Raw genomic sequence first — 25615 nt, 5'->3', positions numbered from 1 at the left:
TATCCATTCACACATAGTAAGAAGCCATTAAGCTAATAGAGTTTTTAATTATAAATAAAAGTAAGACCAAAACGCAAAGCCCAGTATAGAATTCATTGTGACAAAACTTGTACACCAGACCACAGATTATAAAGTATATTAGTAAATTGTGGCAGCTTGGAGGACTACCTCGGAATAATGGTGTTCAATAGTCGTTGTAGCAAGCTTGGCCTTTTTGGTGGATAGCTCGGTGTTGCCATACATATCCTGATTGTAGGCCGCGTAGTCTGCACGACGAACGGATACGGATGTTTTACGGGCGACACTGACGTTCCAACTAAACTGAGGCCGGGTTTACTTGGCTTAGCCTGATTTTTTTCTTGTTTTTGGCCACCTAACACAACAATAGGAATACCTGGCTTCTGCCGTGGTTTATGAGTTGGCCGTACTGTCGTAGAAGTCTCGAGAGCCTCAAGGAATATTGAATCGTCATAGTCTTTATGATCGTCTGGAGGCGCGACGTATACTATTTGTCGTAAGCTGTTTATGTCTTGCACAAGCTTCGCGTGCTCCTTGACTATGTCTTCATGGTTGGACAGCAGAATGTCAACGCGACGTCGTATCTTATTTGTCGTCAGCCGGTACTTGGGGGTGGTTGAATATAATCTTGGTTTCTTTGTACGCCAACCTGTTAATAAATTTTGTAATTACAATTTAACGCAAACAAATCAATATTTTTTTCTGTAAAGGCATTTATTTTCTTAAAATCCATTGGAATTCTTTTCTAATGTCATTTCTAAGATACTAGTTACTACTACCGCTTCTTAAACAAATGGCGCTCTGAGAGAGTAGAAGCGGCGCAAGATGCGCTCTTTTAAATAAAATATATGTATATGTATGTTAGTACTATAACACTACTCTGAGCTCCACAGATCAAGCAGTAGGTACAAATGTGTATGTAGCTCGTTGTACTGTAGTAGTGGTCTGTATCTTTCGCAGTATCCAACAAACATATAAATTATTTTATCTTCGTGATGTCGATGGTATGATCAAATGTGATATAAAGAGATAGGCGATCCCTCTGATAGTCACCATCAGCCGAAAGACGTCCACAGCTGGACCTAAGGCCTCCTCCAAAGATTTCCACGACTATCGGTCCTGCGCTGCCCTCATCCAACGTATTCCGGCAATCTTGGCCAGATCGCCGGTACATCTTGTGCGGGACCTACCAACACTGCGTCTTCCGGTACGTGGTCGCCATTCGAGGAATTTATTGCCCCAACGGCCATTTGTCCGGCGGACTATGTGCCCTGCCCACTGCCACTTCAGTTTCGCAATCATTTGGACTGTGTCGGTTCCTTTGGTTCTCCTATGGATCTCCTCATTTCTGATTAGATCTCGGAGGGAAACTCCGAGCATAGCCGTCTCCATTGCCCTCTGATAGAAAATTATCTGAAGATATTGTGTGTTGGTTTAATCACTTACCCGCATAAAATGGTTTCAAGTGAGCACTTGGTTTAACCTGAGGGTAATCGAAACAGTCAATCTGAAAAAAAAAATATGAATTAGAAACTTTGTAATCTGCAATAAACATCAAATTGTTTAGAAGATAGTATAATATATGCCTGTACTTATTTTACTAAAACGGGAATAACAAGTCGGGGTAGATACAATATATTAAGCGATAAAATGATTATACTACTATACACAGCGAAAGTAAAAATCATAGTAATATTTAAATGATATGACTTAAATTGTAATGAAAAATCAAGGGAGAAAGTTGCCAAAAAACAGAACAACCAATAATTTAATTTATTTTTGTCTAGGGTTAGTATACAGACTAAGTTTTATTACAGAAATGAAATGTGAAAATCAATTTGGGAAGCACGGGAATATTATATCCGAGTCCGGTCTTACCTTTTCTTACTTGATCTACTAAATCAAGACTTGCGCACTAAGAAATATCAAAGCTGCTGGGTGTTGGGTCCCAGATTATAAAGGTATATAATATTATACCAGATTACAAAGATAATGCATATTTTTAAAAAATATTAATTATAAATTTTTGACCTAAAATCAAATGAATATGTATCAAAACAAAAAAAGAAGATGTAAATAATTACGTAAAGAATCTGTGTGAAGAAGGGACATAGAAAAAATAAGAATTAAAACACATCTTTTTGATGAACTACTTAAAAATCATTTTTTTAAAAACAGTATGAATGTATTATTGTTTGAGCAATAATGGTGCAAGAGCGATCGAAGCGAGCTAGACTTGGATGAGTTAGATAGAAGGGTATGGGGATGTCCGTCTCGTGAGCGAGAAAAACAAGGAACTTAGGTCCCGCTATCCGTGTATTTGTTTCTTGATGATATAGTTGTTGATACAAACATACATAAAATTACAATGTCACGACAACTCTACGCAGCGTCAAGTGATGGAGGTATTCACCCAGTACAGATGTGCATTCATCATCATCAGCTGGAAGATATCCACTGCAGGAAAAATGCCTCCCCCAAAGATTTCCATGTATTCTGGCGATCTTGACCAGATAGTCGATCCATCTGATTATAAATAACCATCAACCATCATCTTTCATTCCAGATCTGCATTACACGCGCTTAAATATTTTAAACTTAAACTGGTTGACATCGAGCTAAAGATGGGAACAATACTCCATTTATGGCCGGACGTGTGCTTTGTAGTCAGTAGAATTTCCGCCGGATGTAAATATTGCCTTGCTCTAGTAATAGTTGAATTCACCCTTAGTTTGTTCGACTCCGATTTTGCCTTTGACAGACCACGCCCCGTATTCTTAGTGATACTCGTTGTATGTTGTTATTTATTTATTTATTAGGTTTATTTACAATTACTTACAATAATACACACAAATATAAAAAGTAGAACTAAAAACTAGGAACTAAATGTAGTGATAACTTACAGATAAACACAGCATGGCCAGAAATAATTAATTTTAGGTTTTATATAGAATAAGTTACGTATGAAACATTTTTTTAAAATTAATAAATGAGTAGGTTACATAGTAATACACAGTAACATTAATTTTCCAATTATAACATTATTAAAGATTACCAATGATGATGCAAATGGTCTTGCGGATTTGGCTAAGAAATCAGCAGTTATGAATGGTATATACATATGTTCATAATATAATTTATCATAATAGTAAAATGATAACATCTGATAGATCATCTAATTTTTATAAAAGACTGATATCAAAATCATTATGAATAACAAGATGTCTCCTGGGGATTCATTAATACCACAGAGTATATACTGAAATAACAAAAGCCAATGAATGTCATGTGTAAATCGCATCACATGTTCGTTATAAGTTGCTATTTTGAGTTAGGAATTTTAGATGCCGCCATGAGGCTATTTAATAACAAAAATATTTTACAAAATTATTATATATTGTTGCAGTAACTGACAAATTCATTCATGTGCTTATGTACATAAAGAACATTATCAACAAGGGTCTATTCTTTGACCGTTCGTCTTCCTTATTTACATTAATCATCTTCCCAACCTTGTAGAAAAAAACACAAGATATTAAAAGTTATATATGATGTAGTGGTTTAGCGCCAATAACCTAATGTTAATTAGTCATAAAATAACATACCAAAAATTTACCGCACCAAATGTCAATAATGTAGATGCTAAGATAAGAAAAGATAGAATATTTTGTTACACGGAGAATCTGCTATATTTCTTGACATTAATTACTCTTAATTCCAAATTGCAATGGAACCCCCATATTGAAGGATTGGCAAATAGACTTAGTTTTGCAGCGTATGAGGTTAAAAAAAATATGAAATTAACTGACACAGATATGGCGCGACTAATGTACTTTAGTAATTTTCACAGTACTATTTCCTATGGTATATTGTTATGGGGTAGTGCAGCCGATATTATCTTTGTGCTGCAGAAGAGGGCGAGGTCCGAGAGAACCAATAGGACAGAAAAATAAGAAATAAAAAATTTGACTGTTGCATCTCAAATCTCAATACATTCTTGATAATGTTCTTTATGTACATAAGCACATGAATGAATTTGTCAGTTACTGCAACAATATATAATAATTTTGTTATTAAATAGCCTCATGGCGGCATCTAAAATACCTAACTCAAAATAGCAACTTATAACGAACATGCGATGCGATTTACACATGACATTCATTGGCTTTTGTTATTTCAGTATATACTCTGTGGTATTAATGACTGACGGAATAACTTGGTTATTTAGCGCCTCAGTTATTATCTATCTATTATCTAAAGAAAAGCTTCAGCTAACATACTTTAAAATGTTATAAACATTGTATTGTAAATTGAATTATGATAATTACTATGATCATATATTAATATAGTTTCTGACTTGATTTAAGTAATGTAGGAAGCGGTAGGCATTGGTCATATAATTAAAATATCTGACTCATTGAAATGGTCAAATACATTGGCCTCTTAATCAACCCCTCGTTTTAAAAGCATCTGATAAAATTGATTTACGATATGGTATACGAATATTATTAACCACAGGAACTACAAGACGTTGCCAGCCGTGTACGAAGCCACACAGAGTGTACGATCCCACACAAAGTACGATATCCAAAACGTCAGCCTTTTGAAATGAAGGTTTGAATAATCTGCATTCCCTAAATATCCCCTTTACCAATTACACACATGACACGTTCTATTCAAGTCGTGTAACATTAAAACTGTTTTACCTCCGTTATTATGGTCATGTGGGGCATGAAGGGTGCGCTTGAATAAAAGCCAATTTCCTGTCATCCTGGCAGGATTCAGTGTACATAGGATTTCAATACGTAGTAAGGATAGTGTAAACTAGTGTAAGAGCTCCGCAATCGACGGTACGTGTCGTTCCCACTGTCAATCATGTTCGCTGACATAATAGTTTACTGCAATTACATGAGTTTCTTTATTCCCACGAAATCGTTACAATAGGTGACGATCAGTCTCGATCTGATTACGAGGGAGATGAATGGATTATACATTACTTTTTGTGCAGGCGGTGAAAGAGAATTATTACTTAATAAACGCACAATAACGACTCCATGGAGTACACTGAAACTAAAGGCGTTATTAAGTAACACATTATTTTACTAACCCCAGGAAAATATAATATAAGTAACCAGTTATGATATAAGTCTAACGCGGAATTACTGACAGTACTTTTGGGTACACTTTCTCATGGTGATAGTTTTAGCATAATGTTATCATAATATAAGGTTTTGTCAGTATTATTAATATAGGCGTTGTTGTGTTGTAAATAAAACTATGCAGTTTTTTTTATTGGATATTAGGACAAACGAGCATTATTATCTCTTGCAACACCAGAGGAATCATAGAGGCGTTGCCAGTCCTTAAGAAAGCCTATATTTTTTTAAACACCGCGCAAGGAAGTCTATCTCATAGTTCCGTTGCACGGGAATGGACGAAAACATCATAAAGACTGCTTGCACCCACTCAAATGGCTCTGGTTGATACTGGGGTACACTAGATGAGATGAAAGCAATACTATAGACATACTAAGTAGCCAGATCTCTTACAGTATTACTTACTTACTCTGACAGTGTTAAAGTGTTGCCTCGCTTTATTAATGTCCTCCACTTTCTTCGGAGATAATTTGTTTTTGGTTTCTAGAGACTGCGGGGTTAGTACTCGCTCGTTATTTCGATACTCAATAGTCCTATACTAAGCGAGGAATAGTCTAAGAGCCAAATGGGGTTTTTTGTGGTTAAAGTGCGAAATTTAAACTTGAATCAGGTGACCGGAAGATTTTCGTTAAAACTTACAGTGTTACAATAACTTAATAAGTAAATATATTACAGATCAATACAGTTTTTTTATTTTTTACACTTTTATTGTCTAATCTGTTATTATAGAGCGTGACGCTACAATGGCGACATTAAATTAACACACGGGTAAAGCTACTTAATAAATTTAAAAATCCATAATTCTTCTAACTTTATTACGGAACATCCTGTAAGTAATCTCGTAGCCGCGAGCTAGTGTAGGCACTGACACTTACTTCTTTCATGCAGCGCTTTAGCCTTCAGAACTCGTAGGTAAATAGCGCGTAAGGATGATGAAATGAAAATTCTGTTTTCAAAACGTATAATTTCTTTGTCTGATAATTTAAAATATCAATTATTTAATTTAATTTTTAGAAATATTTTTGTTTTGTGATTATGGTTAAGTATCTCTACCCACGTGTTCATTTAATGGCGCCATTATATCGTCGTATATCTTTGATTGACGCGAATGTTATAAATTAAAATAATATACTTTTAAAGTATTTTAAAAGGGCAGTTACAATTATACGCGTTTTAATTATTCAACAGTGGCGAAATTCAGACGTCTCTAGCCTCCAGCAGATAGCCTAGAATTTGTGCTCAGATTTACTCAGCAAACTCTTTATAAAGCGGCAAACGAGCAAGAGCCCAACGTGATGTAAAGTCAAAAACCAATCGCCCTCGGATCACCACGTTTAAAAAAAATTGTGTGCGTACAAAGTACACATGTCAGAAGTGAAACCTGCGTTGTATATGAACCTCTAAACTGCACATGAAGTCCTGGTACATGTTACTAGGATGACATATGATTTTAACCGCTATGAAAGACATTACTATCACTGCTACCATATATATGTTCTCCTGGTGTCTATGTAGTAATTCGTCGTGCGTATGACGTCAGAATATATTATTAAGGTATACTCGCGTCATACATAAAACAATCTCTGCTTCAACTATAATCGCCTGATATACTGCTTCCCCACTACACTGTATAATGCTTCCTATCTCATTTTCTCCCACGTTAAATCTATTTGAGTTTTGTTTATATGTATGTCTCTTTTTAGTGTCACTTTTTCGTTTCATCGAAATTTAAAATTCAAATCATAACGATGCTAAGGAAGTTTTCACTTCAGAAATATAACATAATTAATATACATATCTTAACCAAAGTATATTTTGAGTTCAAAACCATTTCCATCTAATCCGATTTCAACAAAAAAAAATTTCATCAAAATCAGTCCTTTATGTTTTAAGTTAAGACTGAGTCAGGTTTTTCGTCCGCGATAGTAGGAGACCACCGCGGTCTCTTACTATAAATTGGAATTCGAGTGTTTGTGAATTTAGAGATTGAAATTGCTGATTTGTACCGAAAAATTGAAATTCGTATTGACCTGGGGTCAACCATTACATTTTCCGCTTACGGTTTTCGTAAAGAATCCACTTTTCATCGCTTGTCATTTTTTGATCCAATATTCCTCATTTCTGTATCGATTCAACAAAGCAACACAAGTTTAAACACGCCTTTCTTTCTGCAGATCAGTCAAATTATAAGGCATACATTTTTTATATTTTATTGTTTTGACGCAATATTGTTTGTGAGCCATGCCGATAATTCCTGGGTGGTTTGGCTCGGATCGGCTTCCACCATCTCTTTCAATTCATTGTTATTCACCTGTGTGGGCGATCTTACACGTGTTTCGTTCAAATCAAAGTCCACCACGAAAAGGTTTAAACCAAAATCGCACGGTGCTATCATTAGCGGACACTTCTCCAAGTAAAAAAAGATTCACTGGAAAATTTCAAACCATGAAGGTACTATGTGAATTCAAATGTCAAAACGGCATATTCATACTTAATTACTTATTATTAAAAATAATAGGGGTACCATTATGTTCAATATTTAATGAGTTACTAGCAAAGCTAACTTCCTTAATTGTAACGTGAACGCACGGTAGATTATTAATAATTAATTGGCTTTCATTGTTAATTGAGGTATTTGTGATATAACAAAGTTATTTAGACCGATTAACTATGTTAATGAAATTAAGCTTGAATTATGACAGCTATGGTTATTATATCATTACGTTGTGATTAGATTAATCCATTAAAACATTTGTGTTATTGTAAATATATATTATACACTTACTGCTTATATTTTTAACAAAATGATTATGGGCGACGCCTATTTCCACCGTGAAGCAGTAATACGGAAGCATTATTGTGTTTCGGTCTGAAGGGCGCCGTAGCTAGTGAAATTACTGGGCAAATGAGACTTGACAACTTATGTCTCGAGGTGACGAGCGCTCATGTATTGCCGCTCAGAGTATTTTTCAAGAATCCTGAGCGGCACTGCAATGTAATGGGCAGAGCGTATCAAATACCATCAACTGAACGTCCTCCTCCCTTAATTTCATAAAAAAATATTGTTGTAGCATTTCAATATATAAAATTACTTTGTTGAAGTGGAAGCTATGGTCTTCATTTTGTGGGCATTGAATAGGACTGAGCTGTCACGCTCGTGACAGGACGGCTCGAGTCGAAAACGGAATTATATATAACAGAATATCAGACAAAACAAAATTTACCAGAGTTACTATTGCTCAATTATTACGTAGGTATATTATAATTTACTTCATTTTATGACTATACAACATTAAATATAGTAATGACTATAGTGTGATATATTCTGAATATATGAAGTAATATAAATATGTTAGATATAGTAAGAACAAATAGTATGATAGCTTTTAAAACATAATTATATTAAACTAAGTATATGTATAATTACAACATTTGAAAGTTTATTGTAAATTTTCTTGATGATTTATATCTGGTGGACGTGGACTCTAATAGTTCCCTAATAATACCTCAGGGAGGGGGGCCGCTGAAAACCAGCGCTGCTTGGAGTAATGTACGCCGAGCAGCAGAAACTGAGCCGCTACCTTTTGTTTTCATTTTAATTTGTAATCTGTAGCATGTAAGTTATTCTGTAATTTTTTCTTTGAAAACAATAAATGTGATTTTATTTTATTTTTATTTAAATAGCAGTAAATCGTATTATCAAATTCGGCATGATCATATTTTCCTTTCTGTCATTTACCCACACAACGAGTTGGTTTCTGTTCTTAATTTTACGTACGCCCTACGCGCACATTTATATTTTTCCACATTTAACTAGTGTGTAAGCATTACTGTGTTTCGGTCTGAAGGGCGCCGTAGCTGGTGAAATTACTGGGCAAATGAAACTTAACATTTTATGTCTCAAGGTGACGAGCGCAGTTGTAGTGCCGCTCAGAACTTTTGGGGTTTTTCAAGAATCCTAAGCGGCACTGTATTGTAATGGCAGGGCGTATCAAATACCATCAGCTGAACGTCCTGCTCGTCTCGTACCTTATTTTCATTAAAAAAAAACTAGACGTGAAAACGTGCTCAACGATCGTTGCACGTGTTTTAATTCGCACAGGCAAAATAAATTAAAATGAGTATTACATGTTGACTACACTATTACCCGCGTTTTGAATTATCAAAAGGTATGTTATGCATATAATTAACAGATCGTGGTTAAATTTTTTATATGCATAAGTCATTGTATGTGATGCGTCACGACTTCTATCATATCTTCGACGACCCGTGGGATGCTTCTTTGCACAGGATGCCGGCTAGATTATGGGTACCAACGCCACCTATTTCTGCGGTGAAGTAGTAATATGTAAGCATTACTTTGTTTCAGTCTGAAGGGCGCCGTAGCTATTGAAATTACTGGTCAAATGAGACGTAACATCTTATGTCTCAAGGTGACGAGCGCAGTTGTAGTGCCACTCAGAATTTTTGGGTTTTCCAATGATTATTATTGAAAAGAGCGCAAAAAAAGAATGCTGGGAGAGTTTCTTGCGCCGCTTCTTCTCTCTCAGAGCGCCATTTGTTTCCGAAGGGGTAGTAGTATCTAGTAGTTATAAAAAATGACATCAAAAAGAATTCTAAAGGAAACAATTTTGAGAAAATAATTAATGCCTTTTATGCCTTTTATTCTGAGCGGCACTGCATTGTAATGGGCATGGCGTATCAATTACCATCAGCTGAACGTCCTGCTTGTCTAGTCTCTTATTTACATAAAAAAAAACATTAAAAAAAGACAACTCCTATAGCCCAGTGGTCAAGTGGCCTTGCCTACTGAGCTAGAGGTTACGGGTTTGAATCCCGGAAGGTGCAATCGTTTATATGATGAATATGAATGTTTGTTTCCGAGTCATAGATGTTTATATGTATTTATGTATGTATTAAGTATATTGGATTAAATATATCGTTGTCTTGAACCCATAGTTATAGGCTATGCCTAGTTTGGGCAAGATAATATGTGTAAGAGTGTGTGAATATTAATATTAAATGGTCACCATTATAATATAGACAGTGGAAACAACGCGTAACGGTGACAATAATTAATAGCCAGAAACCATTCTTGTTACATCGCTTTTGATCTAAATATGTTATTGTCAAAATAATATTGAACTTGTAAAGACTTGTCAACATAAAATCGGATTCTGATACTAAAATGCCCATATCAACCTCATCTTGCCAATAAACCCATCCTTGTACTCTTTCAATTGTAATAAGTCGCTATTCGTACTTTTTAAATACTGCTTACTGAGCTTCACGTACCGCCCCGCGTCAGTGAGACCCTGAATTCAGTAAATTCAATGATTTTGCTCAATATCCATGCCAGGGCTTATATTAATCAAGTTAAAAGGCATAAAAAGGCATAAAAGGCATTTATTTTCTCAAAATGGATTCCTTTAGAATTCTTTTTGATCTCATTTCTAATAACTACTAGATACTACTACCGCTTCGGAAACAAATGGCGCTCTGAGAGAGAAGAAGCGGCGCAAGAAACTCTCCCAGCATTCTTTTTTTGCGCTCTTTTCAATAAAAATATAGAATATTGTACAGTCATTTCTAACGCTATAAAATTATCACAATCTAGTCCCAGGTTATCAGGCTATCCCAGTTATATAAAGATGTCAATGTTTATTAAGATATCCTCTTTAAATTTAATATGGACAACAATATTTGAACATTTAATAGACTAATAAATATAAGTTGAAGTTAAGTGATAGCTTTAGACTGTACTATATAGCTGTAGTTTGCATCAGTAATAAACATTCGCAGATAGCGCTCCAATACATTCGCGGGATAAGGTAGAAACAGATACTGACCTTGGGTGCAGGACTGTATCGCCTAAACAGCCTCACATCTATAGTACAGGAGGCCAGCACAACAATACTAGCAATACACAAAACCGAACGGTACCACATGTTTGGAGCGACTGTGCCGTACTTACCACTACTATCAGACCGCTACCAATACCACATTGAGAAAGTAATTTAAATGGCTATGCATTTGTGTTGGTTATAGATAATCCATTTCTGCGTGCCATGTTAAAAATCTCATGTATGTGTTGTGTTATATCTAGAAAGGCTCGTATATATTAAACGTTATTTATTTAACGTTACTTATTTAAAATTATATCTCACAGATACCGATCGACATAGACAGTATAAATGTGTATTTATTTATTCACATTTCGCCTAAAATGTGGGATGTTTAAAACCGAGTTTTAAATTAATTTCGTTGTGAGAAATGCTTTTTTACTTTATCAAATATACATTAATTTTTAATTTAATTGGTAATTATTCCGTTCTTACAAATGCAAGATCTGTTACCGTTCACTTTATTTATCTATTTATATATAAGGTGTAGGTACATAAGCTATCTTTTTTGGAGCTGTGATAAACGTGAACTTGTTATGGCAGAAAATTTACAATAAAATTGTTAAAAAAAAAGTTTGTGGTAAAAGTTAGTATAATATAAACGATTTTGTACACGATACCAAACCTTGGGAATACATCAACCGCCACAGGCTACCTAATGTAGAAATTTTATAGCAATGCAATCTTAATTTTAAAATTAAAAAGGAAAGAGGAGGTTGATTTTTTTTGCTTCATTTTTCTCAGGTCAGAATAACCTTTTGACGTTTTAAAACTTAAACTTTTAAATAAAAAGGAAATCTTCTCAGGGATGTAAAATACACATGGTTTATTAAATAAAACAACTGATATGCATAGACATATAATACATAATATAATGGTTATACCAATAACATATAGTGAATTTCTACAAACTAATTACTTTGAGAAGTAATACGACATCTTGGTACCTGCATCTTGGTGCATGCATCTGAAATGAACTATATTGTACCCACATAATAATTACGTGATCTTATAATCAACTGGCGATTAATAATAGATATCTTCTTGTCACCTACTGAATTATTTAAGCATTATGATTAATGACAATATTTCAATGGTTTCCTATATAAATGTGGCTAAGGTGCGTTGTGAAACACGGCTTACAATAACATGAGCGGAGACGACAACTGCAGAAACAAGAATTACAATGCATTTAACATTCTTCACTAAACTATAATATAAATATCTTGTTCACGCCGATGAAAGAAAATTTTGCCACGCTTCAAATACAATTAATTCTTCTACGATCTCCAAGAGAAGAACTATTACCAAGAAGAATCTTTATTATTCTGATGCTCAGCGACAGTACATACAGTCATTAATTATCTGAAAGTCCATCGTCTCCGCTACTTAACTATTTAATATACGCATTTTGTACGCCTTACGGTAAGAACATTATAGTGTGGAAACACAAGAAGTATATATTATTAAGTGAACATTTGCTTATTAAAAGGAGCAACCCTAACATATTATTACACGATTCTACAGGACTACAAAGACGCATCGACAACGTCAACACATCACTAGGTAATAAATACTTAAGGCGGCCGCATAGACACAGTTGAGCAGGCATTGTCATCTGCAAGTAAAGTGGCTATCCTAAAGCATTCGATATTTTGAGAGACCATGTATACCAAGAGATGAAATTTATAAAAATTAGTTTATTATTTGAAAAAAATAAACAAACATTGAAGCACTCCGCTGAATTAAAAATAATTTAAAAAATTATATTCCAATATATAAAAGAAAAATTGAAACAGAAACCACGCATCTGCGTTCGTAAGAGACAATAAATAACTATTTTCTAAATAATAGTTTGAGATCAAATAATATTTCTTTATATATTATGGGGTAGTTCTAAATTTAAAAATATTATATCAATGCCTACGTAATCTTTATGATGAAATTATCAAAATACAGTGAAAATCGCATCACCTAGATAATATCGCGAAAATCAATTATTTCAAACAAAATACATATTTTCGTAATATTACAATAAATATTATATAGTATACGTAAAAATCTACAATAAAGTGGATGTATGGTGTTGCTAGCTGGCAGCATTCACAATAAATATTCAAAAAATAACTGATCAGGTTATACCTGACTGTGCATTACCATAATATGGTCAAATATGTTAATAATATAATATGGTCGTAATATATAATATATTTCTGTTAATTAAACACGAATATTTGGCATTTTAATTAGTACCGATAAAACACAATGTATACACAAGCACAAACTACGATTGGTTAGAAGCCATTTCGCTTTTTGTTGTTTCATTTTGAGTTTAGTTTTGAACGCAAGTGTCGCGTTCATCGAATTATAACTACTTGATTTTTGGGGTTATGCACGGCCTTGCTAATATATACTAAACAACATCCAGTATTCACTATAAATATAATATAGACGATATAGTTGGATATCTATGGAGACTAAGTATAGAAGCTAATATAATATTTTATTGAAACATGAAACTTGTTAAAACACTAGCCTACACTATAGTGACATGAAAAGACAAACTTCTCTCGGTGCAGGGGAATATTTAATAAGGTACCTAAAAATGAATATTTGAGATAATTATAAAGGGACTCTCTATAGGTGCACTCGATCTGTGATAGGGAATAGTGTCCTTAATTATTTGTGGCTATCCTGTATGTTTGGGCGAAAACATGCGAGGAGTAAAGTGCCATGTTGCCATCACCTCATCGAATGAGAATCACATACAGTAAAAATTGGAGCTATACAAAATTGAATATTTCGTTTTTTTTTAACGTTAATGATCGAGCGCTCATTACTATATGCCCTTATATTACTGAAAAAAAAAATCGTTTTACCAAATAACACGTAGGTTGTACCTCTTTTAATCACTTGATGGAAATTTCAATACCTAGATATTTATAAGTTTTAAATCCGATCTAGGTGGCAGTAATTTTTGACCAAAAAGTTTCTCAAAGATTAACGGAGAAGATCTAAAGATGAAGAAATCTGTTCATTTGCCTGATTAGGCTCTGTCCTATAGACGACGTAGATCTATCGTATTTTAAGTCTTTTTACGAAAGATTTCTTAATTATATAATATGTATACATACAATAAATATTTTGGGCGATAAGGTGTAAACTTTAAACACCAATAATGTAGATTTATATAAGGAATTGTGCTATAGATATGTTTGAGTTAATATAATTTAAAGCTGATTGTCTATTAAGTTAACATCTCTTATGTTGAGTATGGCGATGCTAGTGTGTATTTTATTAAAACAATCGCAAGTGAGAATCACAACCAGAGGGCCTACCATCAACTTTTAATTAGTCATTCGATTCCGATGCAGTTCAGATTACATGTACCTACATCTACGCGCTCACTTTGAGACATAAGCTATCCAGTTTAGGTTGAAATATTAGTTCATGGTACGAATGAATGAAGCAACTTTAAGGAAAATTATGATCAGCTCTTTGGACATTGTTGTGTCATGAATGTGTATGATAAAGCTAAATTTTCTATTTTAACCGAAATTAATAAACCCACACTGTCAATCGAAAAAAATAGACCCTTAGGTATACGACAACTTGATATAAATCACAAATACATTTTACTTAAAATTTATAATAAATATGGGAAGAGAACGGTCAATTACGTAATATTAACGATTATTATTATATTAACGAACTGCCCAAAAAGCTGCAAGAAATGTACATAAACTTGATTTGACGTTAACCTAAATTAGATAGCTCTAATAACGTTGTGGTACGAAATAGCAAAGCAGTTCATTTTAGGTTGTCAATTGAATCGCAACAGGAGTTAATGGTAGGCCCGCTGATCGAACTTACAAAGTCGCAACTTATCTCCAAAACCATATTGCAGATATAACGGCGGAGAAAGATATTAATAACGCTAATTTTAAAAGACCGCATTGGCAAAAGACGAGTTGCGACTACTATATAAAAGATGTTAACTTCTACCGTAAATATATGTTTTTATAAAATAGCTGTTACGAGCCTCTGATTTATTTTAAAATACAAATGTACCCACCATGTATATTCTCAGATATTTGGTATTTTCTGAAACTTACTATTACAAATTCTACAGGTTGGTTTTTAGAGAAGGGCGGTGATGGCAAAGTCGGAAACTACGAGTCTTAGAGAAAAGTCGTGAAAGGAGTCATGCTCTCGATTTATAATAAAAAGATTACTGCATATTAAGTTTTTTAAAATTTCTTCATCTTTTGACGGAAACCGACCCGAAAGATTTAAAAAAATATATTACATTCTGTATTATTGGACCAATGGACTCTGATGCTGATAAGGATCTAACTTTGGAAAGATATGTATTACTAATAATGAAAGGAATCAGAAATATTTTACAAATAACCGCCCTTCTCAAAAGTAACCCTCCTGTATACATAGTAATAAAAGTTAAAGTGGAGAGTATCTATATAACATATATATATTTTGTAATCGAATATTATAAATGACATATAATGGCCACTTTTACCGATACTCGTAACAGCAACTCTATAAAAGTTTTTGTATATCTTAAAATATAAAGGTTTGTTATATATAATATATATTCGGTGTAGATTTAATAAATATGATATTTGGGTACCTCAAATTGTATAAAATTTTGGGGAATACTTTGGTTTTTCCGAATTCTAATAGAACTCTGCTATTTGTTGTTTCCAAATAGCTGCCATAATTTGCAAAAGCAAAAGGTTCTTATTAATTTCAAACAAATGGGTAAACTGCCATTCATAATAAACTGGTTAATATTAATAATTGATCTAATTATCAATACTTGCCATTGTTTGATATTTAACTTATTTGACACAGTTAAGTAACCTCTGTTTTAAAGGGCTCACCTTTTATTAAGATTAAAACTTAAGAAGAATACATAAAATAAACTGAAAACATAATTTTAAAAAGTTGAAACAACATTTCCATTACGAAGGGCATTTTGAAATAAGTAAAATGTTTTAAATGTAAAATTATAATATTATATAAATTTACTGATAGAACCTCTGTAATCAATACGTTATTCAAAACTTATAAAAAAATTTTAAATACATAAACTCAAAATTCTGCTATTTTCAAAATATGTATACGGATAGATACAAACATTAAAACATAAAATTAATCTGATAGAAACATATTTCATGAATTCACAAATTACAAACTAGAAAGGTGAGACTGTTACTGTAACCAATGGTATTTTAATTTTAAATAACATACCTACCTTGTATTATAAATGTCTACATTATAACCAAGAACATAAATTATATTAAACATAACCCAAAAAAAAAAAAAATCGAATTTAACTAGCCGCATGTTAGCAACTAGGTATGTACTGCAAAAAAAGGCATAATATGTCAAATAATAGATGCAATCGTTGACAGTTTTCACAAATTATTCTTTTGGTTTGTTATCGGCATCGGATTTAGCTGGGGAGGCTGGTGTTGGCTCCTCAACAAACATGGGATTTTTCACTACAATATCACCAGTCTGAAATAACAAATAAATACATTATTATTATCATTAAGTTAAAAAAAAATACCAATCTATCCATTCCAGCGTCATACTATTCCCTCACCAAGATGTGTATAAGATGGTTTATTTTGCATGGTCTTATACATAATAAATAATAAATTCCCGGAAAAGAAAGGATAAATCATGCAATATGAATAAATCTTCACAAAATTGTCCAAAATCTCATAATCATTTATAAAATGGATGCTTCGACCTTCTGGACTAGCTGGCGTTACTATGAATTAATAACTTACTTTCCAAAAATAGTTTCCGCAATAAATTAATTTATATTACATTTTATAACACATAGCTGTAGAAGTGCACAGAGTCAATATCAGTCATTTATTATAAATCTAACATTATCGCTTCTAGACATCTAAAATGATAAAGAAAAAATGTACGAAGTATTTATAGAGAATAATAACTTCAAGTGTAGGCAGTAAGTGGCAAATACAAAAACTTGTGACTTCAAAGAAACTTCAACTTTCTAACTAACGCCTACATTAAGGCGCTGTCGGTTTCATCTTCAATTTTTTATGAGATAAATGTTTATAGAGTTAATATAATATTTATAAAACAGCCTCTCAGTAAGTGACAGTAACTGTATCAACTATTTTGAACAATTATGTGAGCAGAAAAGATGTGCGAAATATATATCTAGAGCTAGAGATACGAGTCCCGGTAGGTGCAAACATTTATATGATGAATATGGATGTTTGTTTCCGAGTCATCGATTTTTATAAGTATCTATGTATGCTTACGTAAGTATATCGTATTAAATATATCGTTATCTTGTACCATTTTTTGAAAACAACCGAAATCACGGAATCACACTCACAGTAGCAAGGCCAGGACATTCGTAGACCGTGTAGTCACCTTCTTCGTTCTCCTCTTCAGACTCGGCATCAGATAGAGAATTGTTACGACCCAAACAGCCCCTTAAAAATACAATATGCTTAAATAATACTAAAGTAAAGCGCCATACTTCATCGATGCCCTGTACATTGCGACCCAAACAGCCCCTTAAAAATACAATATGCTTAAATAATACTAAAGTAAAGGGCCATACTTCATCGATGCCCTGTACATTGCGTAGCATGTCTATGCTTAAGATAGCCAGTTTCCTCCAAGTCGGGCTCCAAGTATTGCTAATTCCTGAATAACTACAAGAAGCAACTGTAAAAATATCATTAAAATTAACAAATCTTTTCTTCAATTAAAAATTGATTCCTTTAGAATAAATTTCTCAAAATTGATTCCTTTAGAATTCTTTCTGATGTCATTTCTAATATACTACATACTACTGCCGCTTCGGAAACAATTGGCGCTCTGAGAGGGAAGAAGCGGCGCAAGAAACTCTCCGAGCATTATTTTTTTGCTCTCGTTTTAATAAAAATATACAATATTGTACTGTCATTGCTATTGCTATAAAATAATCATAATCTAGTCCCGGGCTGTCCGATCACTTAGATATTCAGCTGTGGAGTAATAGGATTTACGACGGAGCCATTTTTTAATAAAACATTTAAATTTATTTATAGACAATGCCTGAACAGTGGCTGGGACTCGATTATAAAAGTGTATACATTTACCCTTAAAGCTATTATGTATCTTATGAAGCCTACTAGATTTAGTTTCAAGCAATCCCTTATTTCTAGTGTTATAATAATGAAAATCACTAAAGATAGAAATACGTCATGTATAATAACGGTAAATTATGTATAATACATTATGTGGTTTCGTAACATGTTACCTCTACCATGCAACTATTTCAGGCATTCAATAAACAAACTTCACGGTAACTTGTTGCGCTGACATTGGTTCAACTTTATCAGTTTGCAACTTTGCAGTTTCACAATTTATCAAAGTTGAGAACTAAAGTTCTAAGTTGTATCAAACTAGTTAAGCGAATAAATGCTTACTATGTTTTGGTGTAAGTAATAGTTTCATGATATTGATATTCGGCCATCTCACTTGATGCATATATAGTGAATATTACTTCGATACTTCGTGTGATACTTAATTGCTGATTTATGGACTTCTGAATAATTGACAAAATTTAAGAACGACCACTTTAGAACATTGTTTTTGAAATCTGTGACTCTATAATTAGCTAAGCTTCACGGATAATGCCCTTATTCAATACAGGCATGATTGCTCTCGTGTTGCGAGAGTATGTGGGTGGTAGTACTTACTTAGCACCAGGTTAACCTGCACCCGTACGCTCGTTTGCACACTTTTTCCATAACATAACTCAATGAAAATATTTCGACGCAAAAAATACAGTGCACAAAGAAGGACTTAAAAAAAATTTGAATTTATATTAATTAAGAATAGAATATTTATATATAACTAGCTGACCCGGCAGACGTTGTTCTGTAGATAATAAAAAAAAAAAACTATTTTATAGGAATTTGGCAATGATATTTCAAAATATCAAGGATTATTTCGCAAAAAATGCCCCTATTTTATAATGAAATTGTTTCACAGCAGAACTGTCAAACCGTATACATAGTTTCTTTGAAAGAATTCAAAGAAACTATGTCCATACAAAACAAATATTGGAAATAAGAATAATTATGGTTCCCAAATCGAAATAAAAGCTATCCTATCTGTCATGTTGGACTAAACTGCACTCCATGAAGTAATCCCCATTTAAATCCGTTCATTAGTTTAGGAGTCCATCGCGGACAAACAACGTGTCATCTAATTTATATGTATCAGATTAAGATTTGAAATATCCAATGAAAAATTTGGAAGTTGCTTCCCAAAAATAAACGTTGGAATCAAAAATCTCCGAATAGTTAGCTATAACAACATCCCTTTTTTAAAGAATTTAATAGAATTAGTACTTTTATAAAACTTAAACCTAACAATTTGTCAATTTAATATGTAAATTTTGAATAAACAAAAGAAAATCAGTAAAATAAATGCGCATTTGCAGCTTAGCCACGTGATCAACACAAATATTGTAGATTTGGTTGTAGCGTTTACAATCCTAGTCAGTCTGCGCCTTAACATCGACGTCAATTCAGAGGCGATCGCTGTGAGCACGATGTACCATCTGTCCCACTCGACGTCTTACCGTCCAAATCAGACAAAAAGACTAAATAGACCTCGCCACACAGTTATTTGTCTCAAGTGGCTTACGACACCAACCTATCTGAAACATAGCATCTGCAGCGATTTCACGCTACTTCACACTATTTATCTACTCGAGTCTAGACCATTAACAAAAACAAATTTCAATAAAAGGAAAATCATAAGTTTGGTTCTTAAAATAAATTAATATTTGAAAATAATCGTCTATGCAGCAAAACGATGCCGGAGAACTAATTTTACCATCAGCCTATCTATGTAAATGTTTAGAGTTTTCTTGGTTGTTAACTCCTGAGGATGACTCGCATAAGGCAAAACACGTATCCAATTGTTTGATGACGAAAATTGGCGGAATTAACACTCAATTTCTTGAGTCCGTCTAAATGTTTTGAGTGAAAACTCAAAACATTTAGATAGTTACGGATTTCCGCAAAATAACGCCTAATTCAATAAATTTTCCATCAGCCTGTATCTACATGGAGTTAAGAGAAATAAAAGCAAAATCATAAACTCACATCCGCTGTACTATATTTATCATAACGATCGATCGTTAAGGGTATCGTTAGTAAGCTTCGGTGGCGCATCAAGGCTGACTCAAACTATTATTTTTTCATCATTTAATAAATTTACAAAGTTGTTGAACAAATCCAGACTGCTGATTCGATAAACCCTGCATTACTTCTGTTTCAATAAATATTTTAAATCTATCTTAAGTATTTTTAAGCGCTGTGCAATTTACTGCTAACCAATAAGATTTTAAAACGGAGAAAATTCAATCTAAAAGCAGAACTCCCTCAAGTGAATTGAACCGATTATAAATAAGCGGGCCTCTGAGAACGGGGAATAACACTGTTACTTGACTACGTTATAGCAACTACGCCTTGATAGATTATTGCTAGCTTAATAGAGCCTTCCAGTCGTCTAACGGAAGTCGTCGAACAGAAGTTACAGTACTGTATATTTTAAATTATTTTACTTCATTTATAACTTAATCGCAATATAACATCATCATTAATTATATTTTCATTTTATTTATTAGAGTAGTAGAAAAAGTATATTTTGATTAAAGTTATAGTGAAGCAAAAAGCCCCATACAAAGTTTTAAATACTTAAGCTATTTTTTGAGTAAGTCGTTGTAAACAACTAATGTATTAAATTATCATTACTAAAAGAAAATAATCATTTTCAGTATTATTTGTACAATGCCGTAGTTTTATTACCGTTATGTATGTGTTTATTCCAATATAATATATCAACAATCTCGTATGACAACATCCGGCGATGTGAAGAGATTATTTAAGTTAGCGGACACCCGACAATTTTTGTTTCTTTTTGTATAAAAAAGTTATAACAATTTAACAGAAAATAATAAAGAAACCATACCCAAAGAAATTTAATTCAAGCATTTTATCTGAATTTATAGAACAAGATTACACGAGTTCAAAATTTAGTATTAAAAATTAATGTATTTCGTAAGCACTTGTTGCTTAAAGTTCTTTAAAATGTATTGAGTTATTCGCGCGAATATCTGAGCCCGGAGGTGTGGAAGACCCAATCATCTAATTCCATATCAATGTGGGAAGGATTAGTAAATTCAATGTGCGAGTTCAAGTAGTTGGGTATCGTAGATTTAACTTAATTAAAAATATAAAGTAATATTTATAAAATAACACATGCCTGCATTAAGAAACAGTAAGTTAAGAAATAAGAAGAAAAATTTTATGGGTGGCAAAAGAAAAGGCCGATGCTCAGCTTGTGCTGTAAACCAATACTGGCTGCAGTGCTGATTTTCAGCATCTACCTGGTTAACTATTGAAACGCGTAATATTGTCTCTGAAACGCCACCAACACTGAAAATGTTGAGTATAAGTCAAGTCAATAGAGGAAATACTCGTAGTGTAAAATTGCGTGACTTATCACACCTTCTTTCTCAAACCGTATTGTTATCTTTACCATAGACTTACGGCCGTTCCCAATATACTATCTACAGATAGAGATAAATTACTACCTTCTACTGTCAATAATCTGAAGCTGTCGCTATATACCCGATAAGTCATTCTTATCGCCATATATTGGGACGCGTGAATAGCAATTTCCACACAAACTTCTATCGCTAGTAAGCTATACGTCGTCCGATTGACAGACAGCGTGTACTGATGAGGTGAATTACCGTCGATAAGTTTATTGGCACAGAAAAGTCAACGATTGTTAAGATTTTTATTTCAAGTAAGAGACAGACTGAATATTGGGAACGGCCGTTAGACCACAGCTACAAGCGTATTACTACTAGATGACCTGACAGCCCGATAATTCCGAACTAATTTTGATTTATCAATGTGTAGTAACGTGCGACTTTAAGGGCTATATTTCACCGCGACACCACGGTGGCGCAACCAGTCGCACAAACTAAGTATATACCTCTTAGGTATGTTATGTTACCTTACACACCTGGTGTCCGTTTGCCTGCGCAACCAATTTGTTCGCGACTGGTTGCGCCACCGTGGTATCCTAATGAAATATAGCATAAACATAACTGTAGTACGTAAGCGTGGCTGAATGTTTACGATTTGTCAATCAGAATCGGTTACAGTAACAACAGATTTTCTTACTTTTTCTATCTCGTTGTATCACCGTTACATATGTTCTTTTCAGGTATGCGACCTCGATCGTTTGTCTACGCTATGTTACTATATTGTAATTCTATGTTCTATACACATACCGCGGCAAAACTTCGTGTAAAAAAGTCAGAATTGAGTTAATGACAAAATATTTTGGTCAGTCGAAGAGCGGAATCCAAAAGCTAGAGAGCTAGTAAGATTTTGTACTGCTGCAATTGCAAGTTAAAATTTCCTTTTTGAATTATTTTCTTTGTTCATTAGTGTTATTATATTTATAGTTTCTCAAAATAGTCATATATGGGAACACTTGTTCCCTCAAATAGTAATAATTATTACTTTCTTGTTTTCCTTTTTTTTACTAGGTACTTCGTAATACATAAAATATCTTGATGAGCGATATGGTCTTTATGCAAAATGATTTAATACTCCTTTCAAATCCCTGAAACTCACCCACTCTACTTCAATGTGTGCGCCAAACACATATTATTGACTCAACTGCGAGATGGTCTTCCCCGAGCTCTTCTAATCTGGTTTTTTTTTTAAGAAAAAAAAAAAGGGACGATACGAGCAGGACGTTCAGCTGATGGTAATTGATATTCCCTGCCCATTACAATGCAGTGCTGCTCTGAGCAGCGCAAGATTCCTGAGTCAGGAATCTTGCAAAAACCCAAAAATTCTGAGCGGCACTACAATTGCGCTCGTCACCTTAAGACGTAAGATGTTGACTCATTTGCCCAGTAATTTCCACTAGCTACGGCGCCCTTCAGACCGAAACACAGTAATGTTAACACATTACTTCACAGCAGAAAAAGGCGCCGTTGTGGTACCCATAATCTAGCCGGCATCTTGTGCAAAGGAGCCTCCCACTGGTAATCAAATAATAACATTTTACGCAGCATTATTTGATTTTGTTACAAGAATCTTGCCGTCGTCGGAGATACAATAAGTTGCAGCAGACTTTTGTTAATGCTCCTAAGCTGCGTGTTTTTTTTTATTTATTAGCACTACTTTTTCATCTCTGTTAACAAATTCATAGTCATTGTTAATATGTCCATAATCTTATTTAAAAATGTTTTATTTTCACAAATAAACACGGGTTGGATTGATTGAGGAATTCATCAAAAACAATTTATTTTAAGTTCTAAATTCCGATCTATATAATATGTTTTATCAGGCTAGTTATAAAAGGCTTAAAAAGAAATTATTTTCTCAGAATTGATAAGGAATCAATTTAAAATTCTTTTTGATGTCATTTCAAAGGGAACCACATTTACCATATTGTACTGTCATTATTCTTGCTATTAATTTAGTCTCGGGCTATTCGATCAACCTATACTCGTATATATATAAGAGATTTCCATGTATATAGTCACTCATCACGATATCTCTGGAACCATTAGAGCTAAAGACTTGAAATTTGTTAGGAATATTCTTTCAGCTAAGAAAGGATTTTCCAAAATTCCATCCGCAAGAGCTTTTTTTTATTATGAACAGAACAACGTCTGTCGGGTCAGCTAGTATATAATATTATCGATAAATAGTGCCTGAACAGTGAATGAGACTTTATTGTAAAGGTGTAATAATCAATAAACAAAATTTTAAATAATTAATAATCATATAATAAAAGTCTTTCTTTTCGAACTATATTTTATATTTCGTATAGAACTTTAAAATGTTACAAAACAATTCTAAATCATGCCAAATGCAACTTTTTAAAATCATCCGATTTCTGAATTTTGAACATAATTAAGAAAATCAAGCATTAATTATCTAGAAGAAAGCTTAAGGTCTAATTCTATTAATAAACTCTAAAGGCAATAGTATTGATCCAAGTTGAAAAAACGCTTAGGTTTATTGGAGGCCGATTAATAGGTTCGTGAATTATTCATAGCTAGGTTATTTCCATCAATTCTAGGAGATCAACAACACGAGCAAGTATTTTAAAAAGATTTAATAATGAATCTGATTTGTACATTTTTAAATGAAATTCAAGAGTCTATTTTAGTACCTAGAATTTCAAGTATGGGTTGCACATTTTAAGAAAATAACAAACTGAAAGATGCTGGAACCCGTTAATATTGTTATTTTTTGTAAGTTTTAAGAAGGCCTCGATTATTTTTGAGAGCCATGAGCTCTTTATTTTTAGGAGAACTTGTATACTATTTTAGAACGCAGCCACTGCATGTCTGCGCTCCTCACACCTAATCCTTATGAGTATCTTTAATTTTTGGGAATAAAATGATAAAATGTGATGATGGTATAGTATACTGTTTCTTGAACGTTACTGACAATCATTTTCCAATACAGTCAGTGAATAAGCTATTCCAAAGCAAAAGTTTTTTTATTCATAATTCATATATACGTCTAAAGGAAGAGACATTTATTTTTCTCCTTCGAGTTCTGTACTTCGTTACTGTTGCTGGCAAACCTAGAGTGAATACATCACTGGCCTCTATAATAATACTACTATAATAGATCACTGGACAGGCGGCTGTCAAAGTGCTTTTGTGCCTGTTTGATGTTCCCCATTTTAGTGCTGTTGGCCATGTAGCGATATTGTACGGTACTAAAACGATTAATGACAACCTCAGGAAACATCGATAGATGGTGAGAAACTATTTACAAAAATTCCTTCGCAGCCATCAGTATTATATGTCAAGATTAGTTCTCTACTTTGTCACGTTGATTCTTGAAAATAACATATATAACACGAAATTAATTCAAAATGCAAAAATACTTCAGAGTACGTTTCTTCGCAGCCATTTGTATTATACGTCAAAATTAGTTCTCTGGACGCTCGCGAGTGGCGCTGGCACAAACAATATGCTGTCAAACATATAGAACAGCCTGTCCAGTGGTCCATACAGGTCAGTGGAATGCATCCGTTGGGCGAAACTGCCAAAGTTTTAGCTCCTGTTGACGACGTTTGTTTGACAGCTTTGTGTCACAAACAATGGTGTTTTTATTGTTAAGCCTGAATGTTCTTATGAGACTTTTTGGAAGTGATTCATCCCAATGCCTCAACTTGCGGACTCTCTGTGGATAATTTGTCGCTCTTTTACCAGCTTCGGTCAATAGTCACTCAGCACTCATAATATTGTAACCATCAGTGGTTGCCCTTCGCGCAAATTAATTGTGCTTCGACCATCCCTAGGTAGCCTGATATTATTATCTTTAGACATAAATTTTGTGCAACGTTATATTAAATATATTATTTTTAAAAGCTTAACTACAATTATTTTATAAAACAAACTCC

The 25615-nt window shown here is 33.5% G+C and overlaps 2 protein-coding genes across 3 annotated transcripts in view; both read right to left on the bottom strand.

The window, feature by feature from the left end:
* Nucleotides 1-164: 164 nt before the first annotated feature.
* LOC126979009 (uncharacterized) lies at nucleotides 165-11122 on the bottom strand. Its single transcript, XM_050828148.1, has 3 exons — nucleotides 11024-11122; nucleotides 1465-1525; nucleotides 165-667 (listed from the first exon to the last, which is right to left on the bottom strand). Exons 1-3 carry the CDS (start codon nucleotides 11120-11122, stop codon nucleotides 165-167), a joined length of 663 nt encoding a protein of 220 aa, XP_050684105.1.
* Nucleotides 11123-11923: 801 nt separating this feature from the next.
* Nucleotides 11924-25615, bottom strand: part of LOC126978473 (uncharacterized) — a 54428-nt gene continuing 40736 nt past the window's right edge. For both annotated transcript variants that reach the window (XM_050827294.1, XM_050827295.1), the window contains 2 exons: nucleotides 17481-17580; nucleotides 11924-16618 (listed from right to left, as the gene is read on the bottom strand). In XM_050827294.1, coding sequence (XP_050683251.1) covers nucleotides 16523-16618; nucleotides 17481-17580 — 196 coding nt within the window. In that variant the 3' untranslated portion in view covers nucleotides 11924-16522. The remainder of the gene's footprint in view (nucleotides 16619-17480; nucleotides 17581-25615) is intronic.

Source organism: Leptidea sinapis, chromosome Z (genome assembly GCF_905404315.1).
Source record: "Leptidea sinapis chromosome Z, ilLepSina1.1, whole genome shotgun sequence".
Lineage (NCBI taxonomy): Eukaryota > Metazoa > Arthropoda > Insecta > Lepidoptera > Pieridae > Leptidea > Leptidea sinapis.
Note: the sequence above shows the minus strand (reverse complement) of the source record. Positions and strands in the feature narration are given on the sequence as shown.